Genomic DNA, 23,122 nt, shown 5'->3' with positions numbered 1-23,122 from the left:
TCTATTTGATCTACTAACATCCTTTCAATTTTCTTTTATTGCTATTCTCTTTCTTTCTGTCTGATGATAGACCATAGTATTTGATTTGAAACATTGACAACAAAAAATCTACATGATTTAATCTAAAAATAAACATATAAACATATTGATCATTATAAACTATGGAAGCTTCATGAATTTGAATACTGATATGATTTTTTATTTTTTATTTTAATTTTACACAGGAAAACTGTTCACTTCATCTGCCCCTGCATTAGAGGTAAAACGAGAGTAACTTTGATATTTAGCAGCCACCAGAAATATGAAAAAATTAACCATATTTATTCCTGCCAAGAGCCAGTAAAATAAATCCAGACGGCTCCTATTTAAATCATTTCTGAGCCAACCATTTTCCTTTCCACCTGTACGATTCTCAATAATATTTACAATCATGGTGCTCAGCCAACTTCCAATACCAAATGCGCTTAGAAAAAGTGAGCTGCTCAAACTCCTTGTCCCATCTGTAGCTTCGTCAAAGAAAAACTCCATTTGCCCTACATAAGTATAGACTTCAGCAGTTCCCATCAGAAAAAACTGTGGCACAAGCCACATAACAGACATGGGCAGGGTGCCTTCGTGCAAATCCAGGGCTCTGATATCTTCTGCCTTTTCCAGCCTCCTTTTTTCTATGACTGCTGCACAAGTCTGTATGGTAACAATTCAATTTGTCACAGTGATTTTTCTGAAAATATAAACTCACAAAAAAGATAGAAAAGTGTTTTCCTTTAAATTTAAGAATCAATTCAAATTTTATTGGTTAAAAAAAAACAGTTAGTCTTAAACCATACATATTAAGCAATATATTAAGCTTAGAGAATGTTGTTAGTCAATTCTGAATATTTAACATTTTTAAGTCTAGAAATCAAAGCTTAATATGTATGATTTAAGCCATCCAAAAAATAAATTAAATTAGATTTATACCATAGCTATGATCGAAATGAAAAGGCCAGTGCCAATTCTTTGCAAGGACGTAATCCCACGTTCAATTCTGGTGAATTTCCTGAGTGTGGGAACCAAGATCCAGTCATAGAAAGGGATAATTAAAATTGCACTGAGGGTGGAAAAAGTTGCTAATGAAGGCGGTGGGATGCTGAAATTGGAGGAGAGTTCTCGCCTTAGTGTCTTTCCTTGGGCAACAAAATAAGTAGAGAGTTGTGCGAAGGAGATTGTCAATGCAATGGTGGATACCCACACTGGCAAGACTCGCAGTAGTGCCTTCAATTCTTCAACTTGTGTAACAGTACACAGACTCCAACAACTCTTTTCCAGTTCTATGTAGTCATAATCTGTAAGTATTGCTGCTTTGTCAAGAAACCTGCACCATGTCAATTACAATCAATAAACCTACTAGCCAATAGAGATATATTTAATGTTGAGAGGCATTTATAGTGAGGTATCAAATGTAATGTCGTGAGTATGTCAACAAAAATTTATTTGTATCTTAAATTTGCTAATGAAGAGGTATTCTACAATGACAACATGGAGTGGAATGTAATAATATGTTAAATTTATTTTTATTTTTTATCAATCATTTACATATCAATATATTAATATTTAACTAACATATATATCTTAAATATATCTATCTAAAAGATCAAAAGAAATCAATTTGAAAAGTTTATATATTTAAATGTATTTAAGATATATATACTAATTTGTATCTAAATATATGTTAGATTTAACATAAAAACAAAGATCATTAGAATATATTCTATTTAAACAACATAACTGCAGAGAATGTACCTGTACTCAGGAGTATGAGCGAGCTTCCGAATTCCTGGAATAGCAGATGCAGTGCCCTTCACTTCATACAAAGTAGTGTTCTCATCGACCTTCATATTCCCCTTCCTTGCAGAAGCAACCAACACCTGAGCAAATCTTGTGAAGGGACTTCCAGTAGGATTCCTGAATCTGTAATAAGGAGTTCCACACACAAAAGCAAGTATAGAAACCAATGTGGCTCCTGTAGGAATACCAAATCCCCACATCCATCCATACCTGTTCTGAACATACACCATCACTGTTATGCCCAGCAGTTGACCAGTGTTAATGCTAAAGTAAAACCAGTTGAAGAAGGAATATCTTCCTCTTCTTTCTTTGTCATCGGTTTCATCAAACTGATTTGCTCCAAAGGAGGAGACACAAGGTTTGATTCCCCCTGTGCCGATTGCAATGCTGTACAGAGCAAAGTACAAGACAGCAATCTGAGCTTTGGAGGCCGGCTCACATTTGGCAGTGCATTCGGGTGGCCTGAAAAAGCTTATGGATGCATTTAACAGCAGAAGAATCGTCCCCTGTAAAATTTAGGATTCAAATTTACATTACAGATCTCCCATCCTCATAACATGTTCTTCTTGTTGCTTGTGAAAAATACAAACGAGTACTAAGTTGGATTGAAGTGGGTCCAGAAATACACCAAAAAATCTCATAAACATGGCAGTATACAATTTATTAAAACAACCTAATGAGCTTATGTTAGCTTGATATTTAGCTATTCCTTTCCAAACTCAATACCACATGTAGATTTTCTGTTTGGGCCAGATACATCTATTCTGTCATTCACGACAAATAAAATAAAACAAATTGTTCTTATTCAATAATGTATGGTATTTACTTGAAAACTAACTAAAAAATATCAGTGATTTCAATTTTCAATTGGTGGAAATTATTCTTACCACAGCATAGATACAAGAGAAAGCAAAAATGGTTTTGTAATGTCCCCAGTATGCATCAGCAACGAAGGCTCCAAGAAACGTAAGGACAAAGGAAGCACCTATCCAGTTTGTAACAAAATTAGCAGCATGGGGTATGCTGTCATGCATCTCATATACCAAGTAGGAGAACATGTTGGCAGTAATAGAATAGTATGCTAGCCTCTCCGCCACCTTGTTCACTGCAAAAATATTACACAAATTTTAACATCAAAGGCATAATTCTCAGACATGTGGCGGTTAGTCCCACATACACTCCCTTCTAACGTGATTCGGAAGAATTGAATGTGGGTTGAAGTTCTAATATCACATGTAGATTTACGGATACAACAAAATCTGAAGGTGTTCTAAGGTGTTCTAGAGGTGTAGGTAAAATTTATATTCAGAATGACGGTTAATTCACAAGATCAATTTAAATGATGGTTAATTCACAAGATCAATTTAAATAACAGAGAAAATATAAATTATACGAAATGGCAAAATAGATTGAACATATAAATAACATAAAACAGCAAAACAGAAATAGAGACCATCATAAGATAGACACAACATAACAAATTACGCGGTTGAATTCACTCTTGATCTGTCATTCAATTTGATATATGTGTTCAGGCCCCATCTCAATTGATTTAATCAGAACAAATTACGTGGTTCATCATTAAAGACTACGTCCACAAGTAAAGCAGGACAATATCTTTATTCACTATTGCAACATAATACATAGTCTACACTCATCATTTATACAAATGATTAACTTTTCGAATATGAAGAAATAGCAAGTAAATGAAGAAACCAGAAGAAAAGGATTAATCAGATAACCATTGAACTCCACATTCTCAAACAACACTGACTACAACTTTCGAGGTGGTATTTACCAAAAGAAAAATTAATTGTTATATGATTCTACTGGTGAAGTCAAATAGTTGACAAAAAAGATCCTACAACTTGCATAAATCAAAGCATAAGTATGACAGTATGTAAAGCAATTGTTTTTTAATGCAGCCTCACACCATAAAGAGACGAGACAAGAGGAAATAAAGAAGGGTAACTGATTGTATGGCCCCCCAGTGGAAGTACAAAACATCCAAGTATACTTACCTAGAAGGAAAAGTGACGCTTTCCATCTCCCTGTTCTCTTCATGTCAGCCACTTTCCCATGAAAGTCATATGACATATTTGGAGCATGAACAGATTCTTTTTCCTCTCTCTCCATTCCCTGAAACTAATTACAAAAAGATTCATCATACATGATACATGATCAGCACAATTCCATGAAACTTGCATTCTTGTATTTGCTTATTTCATACCTGACTAGATAAAAGATCGTTTTTAGAGTCAAAAGAGAGATTTTCCATCGTCTCCATTGCCTGCTGCAATAATTGGGTAACCTTGGTTGTAAACTTGCAGCATGGGGGTTGCTTAAACTTTAAAGGCTCTACTCTCATAACATAGAATCCTGGACTGAAAGAACAACAAACATTCTTGTAGCATATGCGTTGTCCTGTTTCCACAAATAGAGGAGTTTCAGCCGGCAAAGGCTATGGACAAAACTCATGATGCAGCCATAGTTTTCAGACGTATATTTCAGTAAGTGTTTTGGACCCATTCAAATGGATTGCGCAGAGAAGGCAAACAGAAAAGTATGTTTAGCGTATACTTATATTGCAGAGTATGTTGTCAGATGCCTATAGTGTCCATTCACTAGCGGATAGATTTTTGAACAAACTGTTTGATTTCAGTGTGTTTACATTGCCAACAAAATAAATATGTGTGTGTCCCATCGCTTAAGTTTTAACTACTTATATCCTACATTTTTAATAACATATTTAAGTGTTTTGACATCTTGTATGTTGTATGTTGTATCTATTATCATATGAATTTAAAAGTCTTTGTTTTACTTATTTTTAAGTATTGAATTTATATATCATGTAAATAAATAAGTGTTAGGCTTCTGTTGCCCTCCATTAGCAACATAAAAAGTGTTTTAATATCTTGTGTGTTGTATCTATTAACATATTGTCTATTTTAAAACAATATATATCATTAAAAAAGTGGTTGTAAAAATATGTCAAATTATTAATTAATAATAAATAATAAGTGTTTTGACATATTGTGTATTGTCTTGAGATATTATAGAGGAGAAAAGTATTTTTTATTTTTATTTTGCTTTATGTTTATTTATTTTAATGAAAAAAAAAGTAATTTATATTAATTGAATAAAGTTTAAAATATATTGTAAAAAAGTGGTTATAAGAGCATGTCAATTTTTTTTATTAGAGGTAGAATATATTTTGAAGGGACCTGAAACCTTGTACAAATGGATTTCGTCGAGATCCAAAACCTACATACACAATGTTGTCAATAACCTACATACACAATGTTGTCAATAGATAGAACAAAGGCAGACAATAGATTAGAAGAATCAAAACATTATAAACTAACTGCTACAAGAACAAGGCCAAAGGATGAAAGCCACATAACAACTCAACTCAGAATAAAAATAACAATGGGTTTGGAAAAGGCTATCATAACCTCAACATGATACAACAATAAGCTCCTTCCTTTGTATCCATCTCAATAGGAGAGGTAAGAAAGAAGTTTGGAATAAGGGTAGCAACAACCCCCTTGTAGCCAACATCAGGAGAAATGGCAACAACACCAAGCCTCACTTGCACAAACAATCTCCACCTCAATAGGAGAAGTAACCACCTCAATAGGATAAGATAGAGAGTCAGCCAACTAAAAAGGAAACAAAACCTCAACCCCTTCCACATGAAAAGTATCCACCTCTATAGAGTAACTCTCCACCTTTATAGAGTAACTATCCACCTCTACAGGAGAAGCATGAAGAGAGGACATGGTAATAGCAACATAGGCCCTCATTTGAAAATCAATATTTTTTATAGAATAGTGCCCTCTCAACATTAGCAAGAACAAATTCTCTCCTCCATATCAACAGAAGAAACTCCCAACCAAAAGCACCAAAAATCCACAAAGACAACCCTTAAAAAATTAGGGCCAATGAGATCGAACTTGAGGAGAACCCCAAAAAAACCCCTCATAGCCAATTTGCTTCTTGTAAACACAACAAGGGGGAAAACAACCCCAAGCCATCAACACCAAAAGAAACAAAACCAGGAAATGGGTATAGTGAGCAAAGGAACAACGAACAACATACCCATCAAGGCAAAGCCATCCTTTTGGAAAAACATAACCAGAAACCACCGAAAATTGGGACATAAAATAAACTAGGGCTTCCAAAACATCTCAAATGTATGACACAAATAGGAGAGGAAAAGCCCCACAAAAATAGTTTTTGAAGTACTCACAACCATGCAAAGGGAATTCTTCCACACAGACTACATCCAAAGATCTAGGAAACCACTACAGAAACAATGACAAAGCCCTCCATATCACATTTCTCAAAGCAAACCACAAAATGGTCTCCATGAACATCCAAACAAAAAACCCTTAAAGTAGAGGCAATACCAATAACAACCAATGGATAGTTAACTAGTTTCTCAATGTCAACCACCATGACATCCTCTATGTTGATAATCCAAGAGCCTCCTCCACACAAGAGAATAGTTTTTCATCCTCTGCAACAACTTCCTCAATGGAATCAACTTCTTTTGAAACTCAAAACCTAGATGTCTCTACATTTGTTGCACTTCATCTTTGATTTATTAAACTTTGTAAACCCCACCACAAGAAGCAAAAATCCAAGCTCTCGACCCCAGTTACCCATCTCCTCCCCTCGCACAACCATAGATTTTTCTATAGAGCCATTTGTATCACCTCCCCAAAAGCCAATACCAAACACCCACAATAAATAGGAAGGGCCAAACCAAAAATAATAGTGCACAACAACCAAGGATGCTTGATCCTCAAGCTGAACAAATCATAAGAGGGGATAAAATCCATCCCCATCATCATCCTCATATTTTTCATCAAAGAAGTCCTCTTCTAGAGAGGAAACCCTAAAAAAATCCTTCAAAGCACTCACAGACTTGCAAAGGGAAAATTCTTTCACACAAACTACATCCAAAAAGGAAAACCATTATAAAAAAAATGACAGAGGCCTCCATATCACATTTCTCCAAACAACCCACATAATGGTCTCCATGAACACTGTTGTCCAAACCAAAAAACTTAAAGTAGAGGTAGTGTCAATAGCAATCAATGCATAGTCAATTGATTCCTCAACATCAACCACCATGATAGTGTCAATGCTAGTAAACCAAGAGCCTCCACTCATGAGGATAGATTCATCATCTACAACAACTTCCTTGAAATAATAAACTTCTCCTGAAACCCAAAACCTCCTCCTCTATCTCTATCACACTTCATATCTAATTTATTAAACTTTGAAAACCCCACCACAAGAAAAAAACCCAAGCTCTCAACCCCACCCACCCATCTCCTCCCCTTGCACAACTACAAATTTCACTCTAGCCCCATCCACAACACCTCCCCCAAAACCAATACCAAACACCCACAACAATGGGGAAAAGGCAAACCAAAAATAATAAGGCATAGCAACTAAGGACACCTAATCCTCAAGTTGAACACATCATAAGAGGGGAGAAACTCAATCCCCATCAGCGTCCTCATAGATTTTGCATTAGAGTGGTCCTCTTCTAAAGAAGAAACTTTACTTATGCTATTGTCTACATTCACTCTCTACCCATGATGAACATAAGAGCATATCAAGTTATTATGTAATTAAAAGTTAGGATAATTAAAAAATGGAAGCCAATTATCTTGTTTTAAGTAGAGTATTGAATTTTGTACATTAAATGGTCTTTATCAATTTTATTTTAGTCTTTAATTTTTTAGGTAAGACCTCATAAAATTTATTCTTGTATCTTTAACAAAATCACATGATTAATTTTATCCTCTAATTAGAATTATGGTTTTTCAATTCAAGAAATTCCCCTTAGCTTCTCAAGTCGATTGTTTGAAAAAAAAATGATCATTTACCCATTAGATTTTATTCGTAATAGTGAATGGATTTCCTAGATTTGTGTATTTATAGACATGTACTAGCAATTTTCTAAATATTATCTGTAGTCACATAAATCTGTCCACTTAATTAAAATGAATATTTAGTATTTATTTGATTATTTATCCATCAATCAATAATTAACTAAATTAATATATTTAATTAATTCATCTTAACCCTCTTCTCCTATTAATTAAATAAATTATTCAATTTATTTGATTTAATTCACTTAACCAAATTCGGACCATTAATTAAATAAATAAATCATATTTATTTAATTCAATCTTCTCTCACATTTAAATAAATTAATATTTATTTAAATTCCCTCAAAATCTCATCTCTCACATTTAAATAAATAAATAATTTATTTAAATCACCTTTATCCTCCACCCACTTGTATTTTCCTACAAATGCAAGTTGCACAACTATTTTAAATAAATCATTTATTTAAATCACCTTTATCCTCCACCCACTTGCATTTTCCTACAAATGCAAGTTGCACAACTATTTTAAATAAATTATTTATTTAAAATCCTATTTATCCTCACCCACTTCAAACCTTTAATGGTTTCCCTTAAAGTCTTCAAACTTAATGGCTTCCTTCTAGAGTCTTCTCAAACCTTTAATGGTTTCCCTTAAAGCCTTCAAATTTAATAGCTTCCTTCTAGAGTCTTCTCAAACCTTTAATGGTTTCCCTTAAAGTCTTCAAGCATTTAATGCTTTATCTTCCTTTTTTTCATTTAAATAAATTAATATTTATTTGAATATTTACCCAAATGCAAATTACACCATTTAATTGAAATAAATGATTTTATTTTAATTGAAAATACCAAAATTCCTCTCACTTGCATTTTCTTACAAAATCCACTTGCATGCCTAAACCCCTTCTAGATTCTTCTAAACCCTTCCTAATTAACCTAATCCATCCCCTAAATATTGTCACATTCCTAAGCAAATTGAAGTCACTTCTCAAAGACTCCAAAGTCTTTGAAAAGCAATTAATGCTTTGTGTGTTCAACAAATTAACCTCTAAAGTCTTCCAAACCACTTATAGCTCTTACATGACCATTAATGGTTAATTCCACTTGCACCCATGGTTAAGGACTTTGACCCCTAACTTAACCCTCATGTAACCCATGTGTCTCTTCAAAGCATTTATTTCTTTGACTAGGGTAACCATCATGTCCCCTCAAGCATTTAATGCTCCTTATCTCTCCTCTCAAGCCTCCTCATGGTGACACTTGTCAACATGGGATTGGATTGAAAGTCTCACATGGATTGAATATCTTTCAATACTAACCCTTGTTAAGATTACTCAATCTTAACCCTTCATTTCCCCATTTCTTCTATAAATAGAACCCTTCTCCTCAAGCAAAGGGGAAGCATTAGAGTATTGTTGTTATACTGGTATTAGCATAGAGCTTTTTCATAGCATCACTATCTACACTTGCATAGCATTTGTTTATCATATTCAACCATCTTGAATCTCCATATGGCATCCATGGCTAGTGCTAAAAGCTGAGAGCTACACTCATTTGGGACTTGGAGAGGGAAGAACCAAGGGAAAAGCATCAAAAGGCATCATGGAAGCATCTTAGGGAGGCACTTCTCCTTTCTTTTATTTTGTTAAACTTCTTTCATGCTTTTTGAAATCTCTTTTGATATGTTTGGAATGGTTTTTAGTTCTTTGTTTTGTTTTTATGGTTGAAACTAACTTATTAACATTGAACTTTGTTGTTGCCTTGTCCCCATTTCCATGACATCATTATCAATCAAGAAAGTGTTCCATTATACTTGAGCAATCAAAAACCTATCAAAGCCCTTAAAACTAAAATCAAAGTGATGCAAAAAAATATCCTTCTACATAAAAATTGGACATAGATAGCATGTAAAGAATGGTCCAAAAATTGAACAAAGATGTTCTAAATTATCAAACAGGAATGCAACAAATTAAGAAAATTGAGCTTATCAACAAAAAAACTATAATTATCAAAGCACAATCATTGATGGAATACTCATTGAAGTAATAGTACCATTGGTCCTTCCCTTGGAAACACAAATAGACTTTACAATTTAAATTAGGGAACAATAATTAATCTTAAATACCTTGTCCAATCACATATATGTAGATTTAATTCCAACAAAGTTCATAATGAAATTTCATACCCATAGTTCACTTGGCATTGGGTATAATCTAGCAAGGATTATAAAATAATGAATAACTAGCTACACATTAAAACAATCCAAAGAAAGATTCTTCCTATCTTAGGAAAACATTCATAAAATTGATACTTACAATTTTCTTATTAAATAGAAGAATGGGTCGTAGGAAAAAACTAACAAAGTTCAATTATATTAGAAATATCAAAAAGGAGAAAATTATGCTTTGAAAAATTAAATGAACTAAGAAATCAATTTAACAAATTCTAACCCACAAAATATGGGAAGGTCGTAAGGCGAGGAAAATCTGCATCTATATGTCACATGCCTCACCCCCAACCTTGAGATGGAGCATGGAGAAGTTGTTGATACATAGCACTCGATAGATAGGAGAGCACTATGTTAGGAAAATAATACAAGTTGATAAGAACATTTTCTAAATAACACCATGAGAGAAAAGTACGTATACAAGCTTACAAAATAATCATATGCAAAGATCAATTATATACCACAAAACAACAAATGATATACCTTGAAAAAACCATCAAAAGGGAAAAACCCAACCTTCAAAAACATCCACACTCATTGTATTATTCAGTAAATAAAATAGTATAATATACTAACAAAGTCTTCATGAAAACTTTTTTTAATAATGTAAATTATATCCCTATACAATTTCACACTCATTTTGGGCTCACTTTGGTGGTTTTTCCTCATTCCCCCAATTCATGACTGATTGTGCTCAATCGATAGAGAAATATAGAACCCTAGAAAAATTCTAAGCTCCTTTCAAATTAGATTATGGCTCAAAAAGCTAGGAATCTGGAACCCAGATCCCTATTCCTCATGGTCTATTGTGCCCAGCTCCATGGTCTAGTCAATATGGGCCTAAATTTGAATCCTTAATGGTTGAGAAATTGTATATTAGTAAATGCTCCCCGATGTCGGCCTTCTTAAAAAAAATTAACCCAAAATGGTGTAAGTTGTGTATGAATACAACTCCCTCCCCCTCATTTTAACATCTCTCTACAATTATTTTTGTTGACTACTAATTTTTCATTAAACTCTAATAGCCTTATGGGAAATCCAGTGATTGGGGACATTTGCGCGAAGTTCACTGAATAACACCTCCGAGTTTGAGAAGTCGTCTCTTCATACAATGGGGGGTAGAAAAGGGAGAAAGAAAACTTAAAGGCTACACTAATTAGGCAATGCGCCAGAATATTTTTACAACATTTGCAGCACATAAAACCCAAGTAATTATAGTTTTAAGGCCCATTCAACAATCTACATGCCCAACACAATTTGAGAAGATAATCAAACAAGGCTCATTCAACATAATATGATGTACACCATTCATCTAACAGATAACAAGTTTAACAACATAGTTTAATCCACAAAGTATCACAACATATATCATAGAATTTACTAAATCAGAAAATAGCACAGAAGTTAATCTATTAAGCTTCAAACAAAATAACCATAAAGGCCATAGGCACAGTCTGATATGTTTATCATCCACAAAACATAATTAACATAAAGGCCTGATTTACAAAGCCAAAGTCTAATAATCCTTTCTTAAACTTTGAACCCCTAAAACAATACAGGGGAGGCCAATAAATAGCCCTCGGCCCTCAACCAACAATAGGAAAGCACAAGAAAAATCTCAGCAACCGCTACCTATCAGGAAAATCCTTGTGTGGAATCCATAGAGACACATGCAATCAAAAATGTAAAAAGGTCTTTCAATGTCATTATGCAAACTGCATCATGGCGACCTCTGCACTTGCCAAAACAAGAAAATCACGCACCAACAACATTTTGGTTCATGAATCATCGAAGGGACATGTGTCAACTCGGAGGAACCACAAAGTTGAGCGCAAAATGGGGACCAGGACATGAAGCGCGGAGGCACCATGTGTCACTTCTAGCACAAAGAGAAAGGTGGGGTTGAAAACACTTATGTCAAAAAAAAATCCTGCACCACACGGCAGCTCTACGCTTTCTCAATGCAAGGGGAGAAAGGCGAGCTGCTTAGAGCAGCGTGGTGACACCACGTGGCACGTGCACATGAACGGGAGAGTGAGCCGAAAAGAAAAGAAAGATGCAAAACACTTAACCAAAATGTCGCTTGCGAACAACTTCGAAATAATATTAACATTTATGGCGACTAAATGGGGAATTCTGCCTGTGGAATGTTAGGACCCAAAATTGCTGGTTCGGAGACCAAACTTTAAGATTGAATTGGGAAAAGTAGATCAAAGACCTGCTGCAACAGAATCCAATCCTCTTCAGAAGGAAACACCTGAGCTTCCACGATTTGGCACCTCTAGTCCAAATAGATAACTTCATCAAATGGCAAGATTGCCAGTTCTTCATGGACCATCTTCAGAAGTGCATAGAGTTGAGCTAGGGGGTGTAAAATTTGCTCGAATTCATCCACTGAAATAGGGCTACTGAGGCACTGTAGGAAAGTTTGATCTTGTTGCAGGTGCTCGATTTGGCTCACAACTTTCTCAATGCCCAAAATAGAGTCGTTTGTAGGAAAAGGCAAAGATAGGTCAAGGTTCACAAATCTCTCCATACACCGCTTGATATCTGGAACCAAAATCCTCAAAGAATTAAGCGTTATTGATGCTTGCATGGTTGCCTTGTCATGATTGATGGAAAGATTGGCCCTCTTGATCAATTTCTTGTGATCTGCAACTCCCTCTGTTATCAAATCTTCATCAGAAGCAACATATGGCCACTGAATCAAACTCTTGGATATGGGGAGCTTAGAACCAATTAAGAGCGCAACTTTGTCAATGAGAATGCCTGCTCCAACACAAAGAGACTGTGCTTCACCTAGGAACCTCGACACGGGCTGCAAGGAAGGGAAATACCGCTTAATCTTCTCCCAATGAGAAACATACAATTATTCCACAACCAGGGAGAGATCTTGAGTAACTTCCAAAGGGGGGGGGAAGTTGAGATAAGCGTGCGATTTCATCATCCTTCGCTCTTATCTCATTTTGTAGATCTTGATTTTTATCTTGTTCACGAGTGGCTTGATGCTCTAAAGTGAGGATCTTTGTGCCTTTATCCTTAAAATCTTCCTGAAGCCGCACTATGCGATCTTTCTCTTGTTGTAATACCCTTTTCATTCTGGAGTTCCTTCTCAGTTTGCTTCAAGCTACCTTTCATTTCGCGCATGGTTGTTTCAAACTTCTCTTTCCTCAGAAAGAGTGACCTACGCATTGCTCAAATATTGAGCGTATTCTTCTTTTAGGCAAACCTCTTCCCACAGCTGAGCTTGAATCTAGATAGCATCTCTAGAAGATGCTTTCAGATGTTTCACTTCTTGTTCCTTCTCTTGCAATTCCTTCACTGCTACATTCCTTATTGCCTCTTAACCCTTCAATTGAAAGCCCACATTGTAAAGGGTGGATTGCAACTTTTCCTTTTCAGAATTTTCTTGAGCTAACAAGCTTTGCAAACAGTTTATTTCAGTACTTCTATCTTTGTCCTGTTTCCTCTGACGGTCCAAGGATTCTCTGAGGCAAATGAGCTCTTCTTGCATCTTGTCCAGGGAGCAGCTCTTCTTGATGAAATTAGAATGCATGGCCTTCGAATTTTCTTCCATCATTTCAACCTTATCCATCGCAATGGCGTTCATGAGATCAACCCCGACAACATATAGGGAGTAATCATTTGGCTTCATTTGGGCCTTCGACTTGTTGACCTTTGGAAACACGGTTGCAAAGAAGAGACTTTGATTCTCCTCACTGAAATGTGTCTACACATGTGTCCGGGTTGGCTTTTGTCCATCCTTCTCTTTCCTCCTGTTAGTTCTGTTAAGATGTGCAGTCTTAGAGTAGGAGACTTGCTGATAATAAGTATCCAAGGTGGAAATTGCTTCACCTGCAAACACTAAACTAGGAGGAATAGCATAAGGAAAAGAGGAAATGGAGCCACCAAACATTGTCTGAATAGGTTGGGCAAGCGTGGTCGGGGAGAACAATGGTACAAAGGGAGACGCTCCTAAAAAAGATGGATCGACAGATGCCGAACTGACATTGGGGGGAGGAGTGGACTCTTTGAAACCAAGCATATGCGCAATAGGGTTTGCAATGGAAGTTTGCTGGAAGAACCTTGCAGAGAAAATGACATTAGGGGCAAGGAATGAGGAAGCGGCATGTAACAATGCAACTTGAGGCTCAACTAGTGGCCTAGAGGGTACTAATGTAAGAGTAGTAGGGACTTGCGAAGACATAGGTGCAACTTGGGGTGCTGAGGAAACTAAAGGCAGAGTAGAGAGGAGGGAAGGAGTAGTGCATACCTGAACCATAGAAGTCACTGCTTGCTACGAGGTTGAAGGAACTGCAAGAACTCGATAAGATGAACCCTTCTTTGCAAAACCTATGTATTGTTTCTTTTTGGATGGGGGGTCAAAGATCTTCTTATCAGCTGGTCTTTTTGAAGATTGGGAGTGCGGTTTCTGAGTTGGGCTGGCGAAAGGAACCAAAATGTCATCTTCAACACCTTGCTCTTCTACACTTATAATTCCTACTTCTTGTTGTTGAGCCTCCTTGGGAGATCAGTCGTCATGTGGGGATTCATCACTCACATCTTCCTCCTCATCATTATTCTTTTGCCATTCATCCTCAAAATACCTTTCCAAGAGAGCGTTGTTCACGTTAGCCCTGGGTTGTTGATTTTCTTGATAGTAGATCCAAAAATGCTCTCTTCTTTCTAGGCCAAAAATCGTCTTTCATAGTCTGCAGCATATTCTGGGGAATAGGCTTAGCCAAGTTATGCCTTTGTGTGGGAGTGTAAAAAAGCAACCATGGGGAGCACTCAACTACGGTTAAATCACTAGGATCAATGTAGAGGCTTGGGTCATTCACTAGAGGATTGGTGCGACCTTCCCATGAGCTTCATTGCTCATGCTTAATAGAATTTGTTCTATATTTGCTGGATAGGCACCCATCTAAGTAATAATTCCATACATCATCAATTACCACCAAGCGGAGTTGCACCGGCTTGGAGTTCAAGACCTCCGTGATACTCTTTTATTCAATAATGATGGGGCCATTAGCCTTGTGGTCTTCAGTTATTGATGTATCATGCTTCCCTGACCCTATAGCCTTTTCAACTTCCATCAGCTGCTTGAATATTTCAAGGGCCAAGGTTCTTTCAGTAACATATGTAGGTAGGCGGAATAGTTCCTCAAAAAATCCATGTATCTGTATAAAAGAAAAATCTCTACCCAAGAACCAGTCATAGTGGGGGCATTCATTACTCATCTAATTCACCTGAATCTCAGAAAATCAGGCAAGCGGCTCCTAAAGAATAACACCAAAATCTTAAAATATGGGGGCCATGAAACAATCTGAAAACTCATATGCATCCTAGGTGGCCGACAAGATGGGTGTCAAGACGGACACCGACATCCTGTATCCTTGCTCATCATGGGTAGCCAATCACATGAATTGACTAAAGAAAGGGAAATTTTGGTGTACGAACAGATGAACTAGGAAAGAAGCGAACATGAACCATCATGACTACTCAAACTCAGCCAGTTGCATTATCATTTCTTTGGCTAACAATAAAGAGAAGTCAAAATGAAATGGCTCTTTCTGTTTCTGGCATTTAAAAAGAAACCCCATCATGGGAGCTAAAATCTCCTGGTCACTGTCATGATCGCACATGAATGCAATTGTAGAGATGATGTCCTTAAGGTCATATTGCTTTAGGTCACTGTAGGGAACTGGGAGCTTGGGAGGTTCAACCACCGAACTTCAATTTAGCGCGGTTTGACAAAAGGGGACGATGTCTCGCCTAGAGTACGAATAATCTTCCATAGCATCTTTGTCAAAAATCTCAGTGATGTCAATTCTAGGACAACACAACATGTCCTTAATAGCATCTGGGGTTATGATACCCACAAATAAGAGCCCTGTATCAAAGAACAGTCTATCATGAATCTATTCGCGCATGTTGCGACAAATTTTGGATAATGTGGAACCATGGGGACCAAGAATTGGGGAATACCGCTATTCCAAAAATTAAATGTCATAGACTATGGCTCATCTCTATGGTTTGACATTCTTGCGCATGTGGCCACCCTGAGGCCCTTTGGTTGTTTATGCAGACCAGGCTCAACAACATCTTAAAATGAATCGATTACCACCATGGGGTCACAGGTGTGCGTCTTCAACTTGGACTTAGTTTTGGGGTACTCAGGCTTCAGAGGCATAGCGTGAGACACATATGATATTTCTCCATACACATCCACCCACATTTGGCCCTGAGAAGGGTTAGAGGTCCTTGCTGCTATCTCCATTTCTCTGTAGACAAGCTTCTTGACACTTCTAGAGGACTTTGGCGCTTGAGATGCAAAATGAATATCTTGCATGCACTTTTGAGGCTTTCTTCCTTAAATGCATCGCATGCCTAGATTTGTGTGTGAAAAAGGTATGTTTATTATAGGTATCAGTCCGCAATATGCCACCTCACTTTCTATGCGGCATTAATGCTGAAATACAAAGAAGCGCCGCCATTCGCATTTTTGAAAAGATATCTTCCCACTATGTCATCATTATGAGCCACTTGAAATGATCCTCTTGTCAAGACAAATTTCCTCATTAAGGAAAACATTTGCAGCCACAAAAGCTAACATGAGCCGAAGCAATCCTTTAGGTTACTAGGTTTAGGCAAAACGTACTTGAGGATACGTGTGGCGTTTGAGTACATTGCTTCTCTTCTCGGGGCTATGATCAATACATACACAATTCTTAGGCCCAACTTCATTCACTTGTGTGAGTAATGAGAAAGGATAGACACATCAAAGATCGAGGGTGTTGGTTCTTTATTGTCATTCATTATCCAAGGTGGAAATAGGCTATAAATATGTCTTTCCAGACATATTTTTGCACACTATCTAGCTTAACGTCGGATTTTCTAAAGTCATGGACACTCCTGTTAGGCTCTCCAGTAGCAAGGTGTAGGTCACATTCCCGGGGAATGTTTTAGACCGATGGTTACAGAGTATGATGCAATGAAAAAGCCCTTTGATTATTGATGTTATTAAATGGGTGCTTGGGGAGAACTTTTATCGATTATGTAGATAGATAACGTGTCAAAATGGACATTTGCTCACGCTTCATGGCCTCAATGCTAGACGCTGGGACAAAAGATTATCTCACAATGGAGCTGACTCAGACACTCTTCTCATCAAAGTATCTGGGTCATCTTGAGGATGTAGTGCAATATTTTGTTCCTTTCAGAGGTCTTCCCTTGGCTTTGTACTTGCAACGCTTCATAGCCTCCGGAGAAGATGTGGACTGGTATCCTCTTATCAACACTTTAAAGATGACATCATTGTCTACTCATTGCCTTTGAGTAGAGCGTGCTACTAAGTTTCTCCTCTGAGACCATATGATAGTGCATGCTCTGGCTAGCACAGCTTAGTACACCAATTTCTGGGACTACATCTTCTAGCAGATCCTGACACCACACATCCTTCCACATCTGGTACATGTCTCAATTTTCCACAAGTCGGACAATGACTCGGGTTACGAATGCATGGAGGAAGAAAATGAGGAGGATGATGATTCTAAATTCCTCATGGAAGAGGAAGAGGATGAAGAAGATGATTGAAGAACTACACGCCTTGCCTCAACAACCTACCACCCTGCTTTGACAAATTTACAGGCTACTAGCCTTTTTGATGCATTGTACAAAATGATACTACAATATAATATAATGTCTCTCTTTTGCTTGTTCATAGTGTATGTTATGGTTTTACTTTTGTTCCTTACCAATAATTGAATAAATAAGGGCAGACTAAAAATACACTATTTACATGGGAACACAAATGCTTAATAGAAATGTTTAAGGTGAAACTTGTTAACCGGGATTTCGAGGGACTCTTCTTGCATGTTTTCAAGGCTGAATACATTAAACCACTTGTAGTTGTTTATACAGAAAGGTCCCTCCCATAAGCCATCAAATTTTGCATACTGACCTGGCCTAGCAGCCCTTTCATTATATTTCAAGACAAGATCTCCCTGCTTGAATCTTGGGTTAGAACTCTTCTTACTGTCAAACCATCTCTTGACATTTTGCTGGTGATTTTGAAGTGACTCAAACGATGCTTCTCTTGCCTTCTATAATTTCATGAGTTCTGCTTACCTTACTTCCATGGGCTCATTTTCTTCCACCTCAATATATTTGAGGAGTTGTAAGGCGAGGATTTCCATGGATATAGGGAATAAGGCATCTCTACCATAAACCAACTTGTATGGATAGTTCTTGAGGATTTGTTTATGTGTGATCTGGTCTACCCATAATGCACTTATTAGGTGATGATGCCACTCCCTTTTGTATTTGGACCCGATCCTTTTGATGAGTCTTATTAGGTTCTTGTTACCTGACTTAGTCAGGCCATTTCCCTGTGGATAATAGTTTGAGTAAGTTTTTAGGTAAATACCTTGGCTAAGAGCGAATTGGGTCACTCGAAAACAAGTGAATGATCGTGCATTATCTGATATTATAGTCTTCGACAGGCCATACCGACATACTAGCTCCTCCAAAATTGCCAGGATTTATATCTTTGTAGCATTTCTTATAGGTACAAATTCAGACCATCTAGTGAAGTAATCAGTGGCAGTGAGGATCCATTTGTGTCCAACTAAACTTGGGAGGTTAACCATTCCTATGAAGTCCAGACCCCACTGAGTGAAGAGCTCTTCGACCACTATTCGTCTAAGTGGCATTGTTGCATTCCTATGTCTACCACTGTAAAACTGCCATTCCTTACATTTCCTTACCAGTGCATGTGCATCTTTAAACATTGAGGGCCAAAACTATCCAGCACGGGTGATCTTAATGATAGTGGTTTGTGCTGAATAGTTGCCCCCTACGAGTCCATGATGGAATTCCTGCAAGATCTTTTGGGCTTGATCTTTGTCTACATAGTAGAGTAAAATTCTATCAATTTTTTTTTTGAAAATCACCCCTTCAACCAGAAGGTATTTGCTATTTTACATTTTGTAGAACCTCTTCTTTTTAGGGGAAATGTGAGCTAGGAAGATCCTAGTCGTCATGAAATGCTTTCAGTCTATGACCCAACATTCTTTTGTCAGCTTAGAGGCAGTCATCACGACTTCCTCCACAATAATCTCAGTTTCTTGAGGGCTTGACTCCTGGGCGATGTATTCACAAAGTCCCTTTCCACAGATTACCTTAGTTGGTCTAACATCGATGTCATACTCTAGGATTTTGGTAATCTAATTAGCTCTTTTCTCTATAATATCACCTTCCATTATATATTTTGAGACTAAAAGATGAGTGACCTATACAATAGTTTTGTTACATGCAATGAAATGCCAAAAAAATTTAAGGCTTTGACAATGGTCAGGGCTTGCTTCTGAACAAGGTTGTACTTAGCCTCATATTCTTTTAGTATTTTGGAATGGAAGGCTATTGAGTGTTCACCCTTTTGATTTTCATCTTTTTGGGTTAAAACCACAACAATGTTGTAATTGGTGGAGAAGACATACATTATGAAATCCCTAGACATGTTGGGATTTGAAAGGACTGAGGCTGATGAAATGATGTCTTTGATTTTATCAAACACCTCCTTTGATTTAGGGGTCCATTTGAAATGTGTGTCCTTCTTGAGCATAAGTGTGATAGGCCTTACCATTCCGGTGAAGTCGAAGATGAAACATCTAATAAAATTAACCTTGCCTAGGAACGACTGAACACCTTTCTCGTTGACAGAAAGAGGGAGCTCCTTTATTGCTTTCACATGATCAGGATCAATCGAGACTCCTTGTTTAGACACTATATGCCCTAGAAATTTCGCTGGCGGGACTCCAAAGATACATTTATTTGGGCTCAAAGAGATACCAAATTCTAAGAATTTTTGGAAGACTAGCTCGAGGTGGTCAAAATTATCTTACTTGTGTTTTGAGAACACTGTCAGATCATCCAAGTAGATAAGGATGATTTTGTTTATCAACTCCTTAAAAGTCAAATCCATAGCCCTTTGAAAGGTCGTACCAGTGTTTGACAATCCAAACAGCATCTTCTGGTAAGTAAACCTGAGAATCCATCTAACATTGAGAAAATTTTTGACCCAACCACAGTGTGCAACTACTCTATTGGTGGTAAAGGGCAGTGATCCTTCAGGGAGGCTTGATTCAGGTTGCGAAAATCTATAGAGAGTCGGATATCTCCATTCATCTTCCTAACTAGTACCAAATTTGATACCCATGTATTGTGCTTAATGGGATAAAAAATCTTGGTTTCTATTAACTTTTTTTATTCTTGCGCCATGAGAGTCTCAATCTTTGGATTAACAAGTTTTTGTTTCTATCGGACTGGCTTGGAACCATCAGCAAGTTCAATGGTATGTTGGATGATGTCAGAGTTATCACCTTTCAAATTCTCATATGACCATGCAATCACACCAAGATATTCATCACAATAGCGAGCCAACCTTTCTTTGTCTTTTGGAGAAACCCCCTTTCCAACCTTGAGCGTTCTTCCATTTCCCATTGGTATTTTAGTGTAGTCACCCTTGTCAACTGTGAATTTTCATTTGTCATTTTTAGGATCATCATGATCAAATAGATTCTCAAGGGTGATCAATCCAATTGAGAGTTTATTGGATTTCAATTGAATGATTTGATCTTTCTAAGCCTCCCTTACTTTAGGTTGCATTTGATCAGCAAATTCATCGGAGTGTTGGATGAACAGAGCAATTTATTCATCACTTTCAAATACTTGCCAATGAGTGTCATTTTTTGGAATAGATGGTCAAACTACCACACGAACCGCTTGATGATTGGTAAGCAAATCTGCAGTAGGGTCGAATTATGAACCAATAGTGGTCATCCAATCAACGGTTGCATTTTCCTTGCAGGGAATCCTCCAGATGTTGAAAGCATCAAAAAATTTGATTAAATCCCATATTTTGTTAAATATGACCTTATGCGAACATGTTTGGCACTTGAGATCCCCCAGACTTGGTGCACTATTAGCTCAGAATCTCCTAAGTCTTTCAACAGTTTAATCCCCATCTGTTCTGCTAAGCTCAGGCCTTGAGTTAGTCCCTCATACTTTGCTTCATTGTTTGAACAAGCAAACTGCAAGCGGAAATATCTCGAGACTTGTTTGCGAGAGGGCGACGTAAGGAAAACTCTAGCACCTAAACCTAATTTTCATCTGGCATCATCAAAGTGCAAGGTCTAGAGTGTAGAAGACAAATCCTCCTTGGTTAGTGGTTCTTTAGTCAATTTTGGAATAATCCGATCCTCATAAAAAATGCAATAGGTACCAAGACCTATAGCATGGTAATTGGCATATGGGTCAGAATTTATGAACTCATTAAGGAATACCTCTTGTTCTAGTGTAATGTCACCAGTCACTTCTTGATCCTCTAGAAGCTCTACATTTTTTCTCTCCTCATTAGAGATGGAGGTATGGATTGGCTCAAATTTGATCATAGCTTGATCAGCTATATGCTCGGTATATAGGGGCTCTGAAAGGATTTTGGTTTTGGCACCATGTTGGGTTCAGAGGATGAGATGGGACCAATCTAGGGATGGGTAACCTCCTATCTTAGCAGTAAAGTAGTGGGAGAGGCAGAGGCCAAAAACAGGGGGGATATCAATGACTACTACCTCTTGGGATACAATGACACTAGGACATGCGAATAGTGTCAGCAAAAGACTTTTGATAAGACCCATGGTCTGAAAAAAAATTCCATCTAATTGCATAACGCCCCTACTTAGAGGTTCATATTTGATGTTCGAAACCTCGGCAATCTGCTTTGGCATGACAGTGGTGCTAGCACTAGAGTCTATCATGGAATTATGCAAAAGCTTGTCTCCTACAATGAGTCAAATAGAATGGATTTGGTTTAGGCTTACCCTCTATTTGGGACCTGGGTGATTAGGCCTCATTCGTTAGCATAGCTGGCGAGTGCAATTGCGTTGAGGGAGCTATAGATCTTTCCTCATTAGTTTGTGAGGAATTTGTGACATTCCTGGTGGTAGGTCTTTCCACCTCTACCAAAGCTTCTTTTAACCGACTCTTTTACTTTGGGATGCTAAGGATATCCCATAAAGAGAAATTGGTCGGGGCTTTCTTTAGTTGTTCCACCATGTATAATACTAATGGCACATACACTTTTACTTCTCTCGGTTTATAGGGGATAAAATCCTTTCTCTAATATGTGGCAGCAGCAGTGGGTTGTTCAGGAGCTTTTTCTGAGTTGAACCTCCCTTGTGTGCCTACAGGATCTCCTATGAACTGTCTTTTCGACCAAATTTTATAGTCTGACTATACTTGGGGAGCTCTCGAACTCGATCCCATTGTGCCATTTATGAGTATGGCATCTTCATCTTCCATCCAAGAAAATAAAGAATGATCTGAGGCTATCTCATTTTCTTGCTACATCGACATGCCTTATATTTGAGCGATGAGGGTTGCATTGTCCATGCCAAGGGAAGAACAAACCCTTAGGTCAGAGGTAGCACCTTGACTCCGTTGATCTGCAATCTTTTGTTGCAAATTACCCCTTAGACAGTTTCTTGGAGGGTGGGCATTGTTACATGGGAAACACCAAGAATTGGTGTTTGTTGGCTTGATGATGATGTTTTGATGTAATAGGTTGATTGATGACTTGTTTTATGTTGTCATTGATGACAACTATGTGTTGATAGTCATCTAAGTCTTTTAGGTCGACCGGTAGAGGAGATAGTTTATCAATGAACTGGCAAATAGGACTTCAACTAGTAAAACAGGAACAGAGTTATATTCACAATCGGTATGAGCGATCAATGAAAATTTAGGTGATGTGGTTTTGCAAGAGTGTTGTAGATTGTATCAGGTATCTATGTTTCACACCGTAGTGGTAGATTCAACAAGATGAGAAAGTTATGTTGTATAGAGAAGTCAATCATGAAGAACAGCTAACCAGTAGAACAAAGTCACTAAGATCGGTAAAATGGTACACATTATGTTTTATTTTTTAGTTGTTATGTCAGTGGCTGACATAGGTAAAGCATGTAGTGGAAGATTGACTAGATTCATTGAACCTAGGAAATTGTTCCAAGGTTGTTAGCCAACTAAGTTGATGTTTATAAAAAGTGTAATGAGTTATGAGATGAAATATGAGATCATGAGCAAATATTGAGAGTTTAACTAT

At 37.3% G+C, this 23,122-nt stretch overlaps 1 protein-coding gene across 1 annotated transcript; it reads right to left on the bottom strand.

Annotated features, from left to right (window-relative positions):
- Positions 1-216: 216 nt before the first annotated feature.
- Positions 217-13,618, bottom strand: LOC131074182 (protein NRT1/ PTR FAMILY 8.2-like). Its single transcript, XM_059210127.1, has 8 exons — positions 13,331-13,618; positions 12,284-12,808; positions 4,058-4,288; positions 3,849-3,966; positions 2,715-2,932; positions 1,783-2,333; positions 961-1,354; positions 217-684 (listed from the first exon to the last, which is right to left on the bottom strand). The coding sequence occupies exons 1-8, from the start codon at positions 13,616-13,618 to the stop codon at positions 217-219; spliced, it is 2,793 nt and encodes a 930-aa protein (XP_059066110.1).
- Between the last annotated feature and the right edge of the window lie 9,504 nt (positions 13,619-23,122).

This window comes from Cryptomeria japonica, chromosome 8 (assembly GCF_030272615.1).
Source record: "Cryptomeria japonica chromosome 8, Sugi_1.0, whole genome shotgun sequence".
NCBI lineage: Eukaryota > Viridiplantae > Streptophyta > Pinopsida > Cupressales > Cupressaceae > Cryptomeria > Cryptomeria japonica.
Note: the sequence above shows the minus strand (reverse complement) of the source record. Positions and strands in the feature narration are given on the sequence as shown.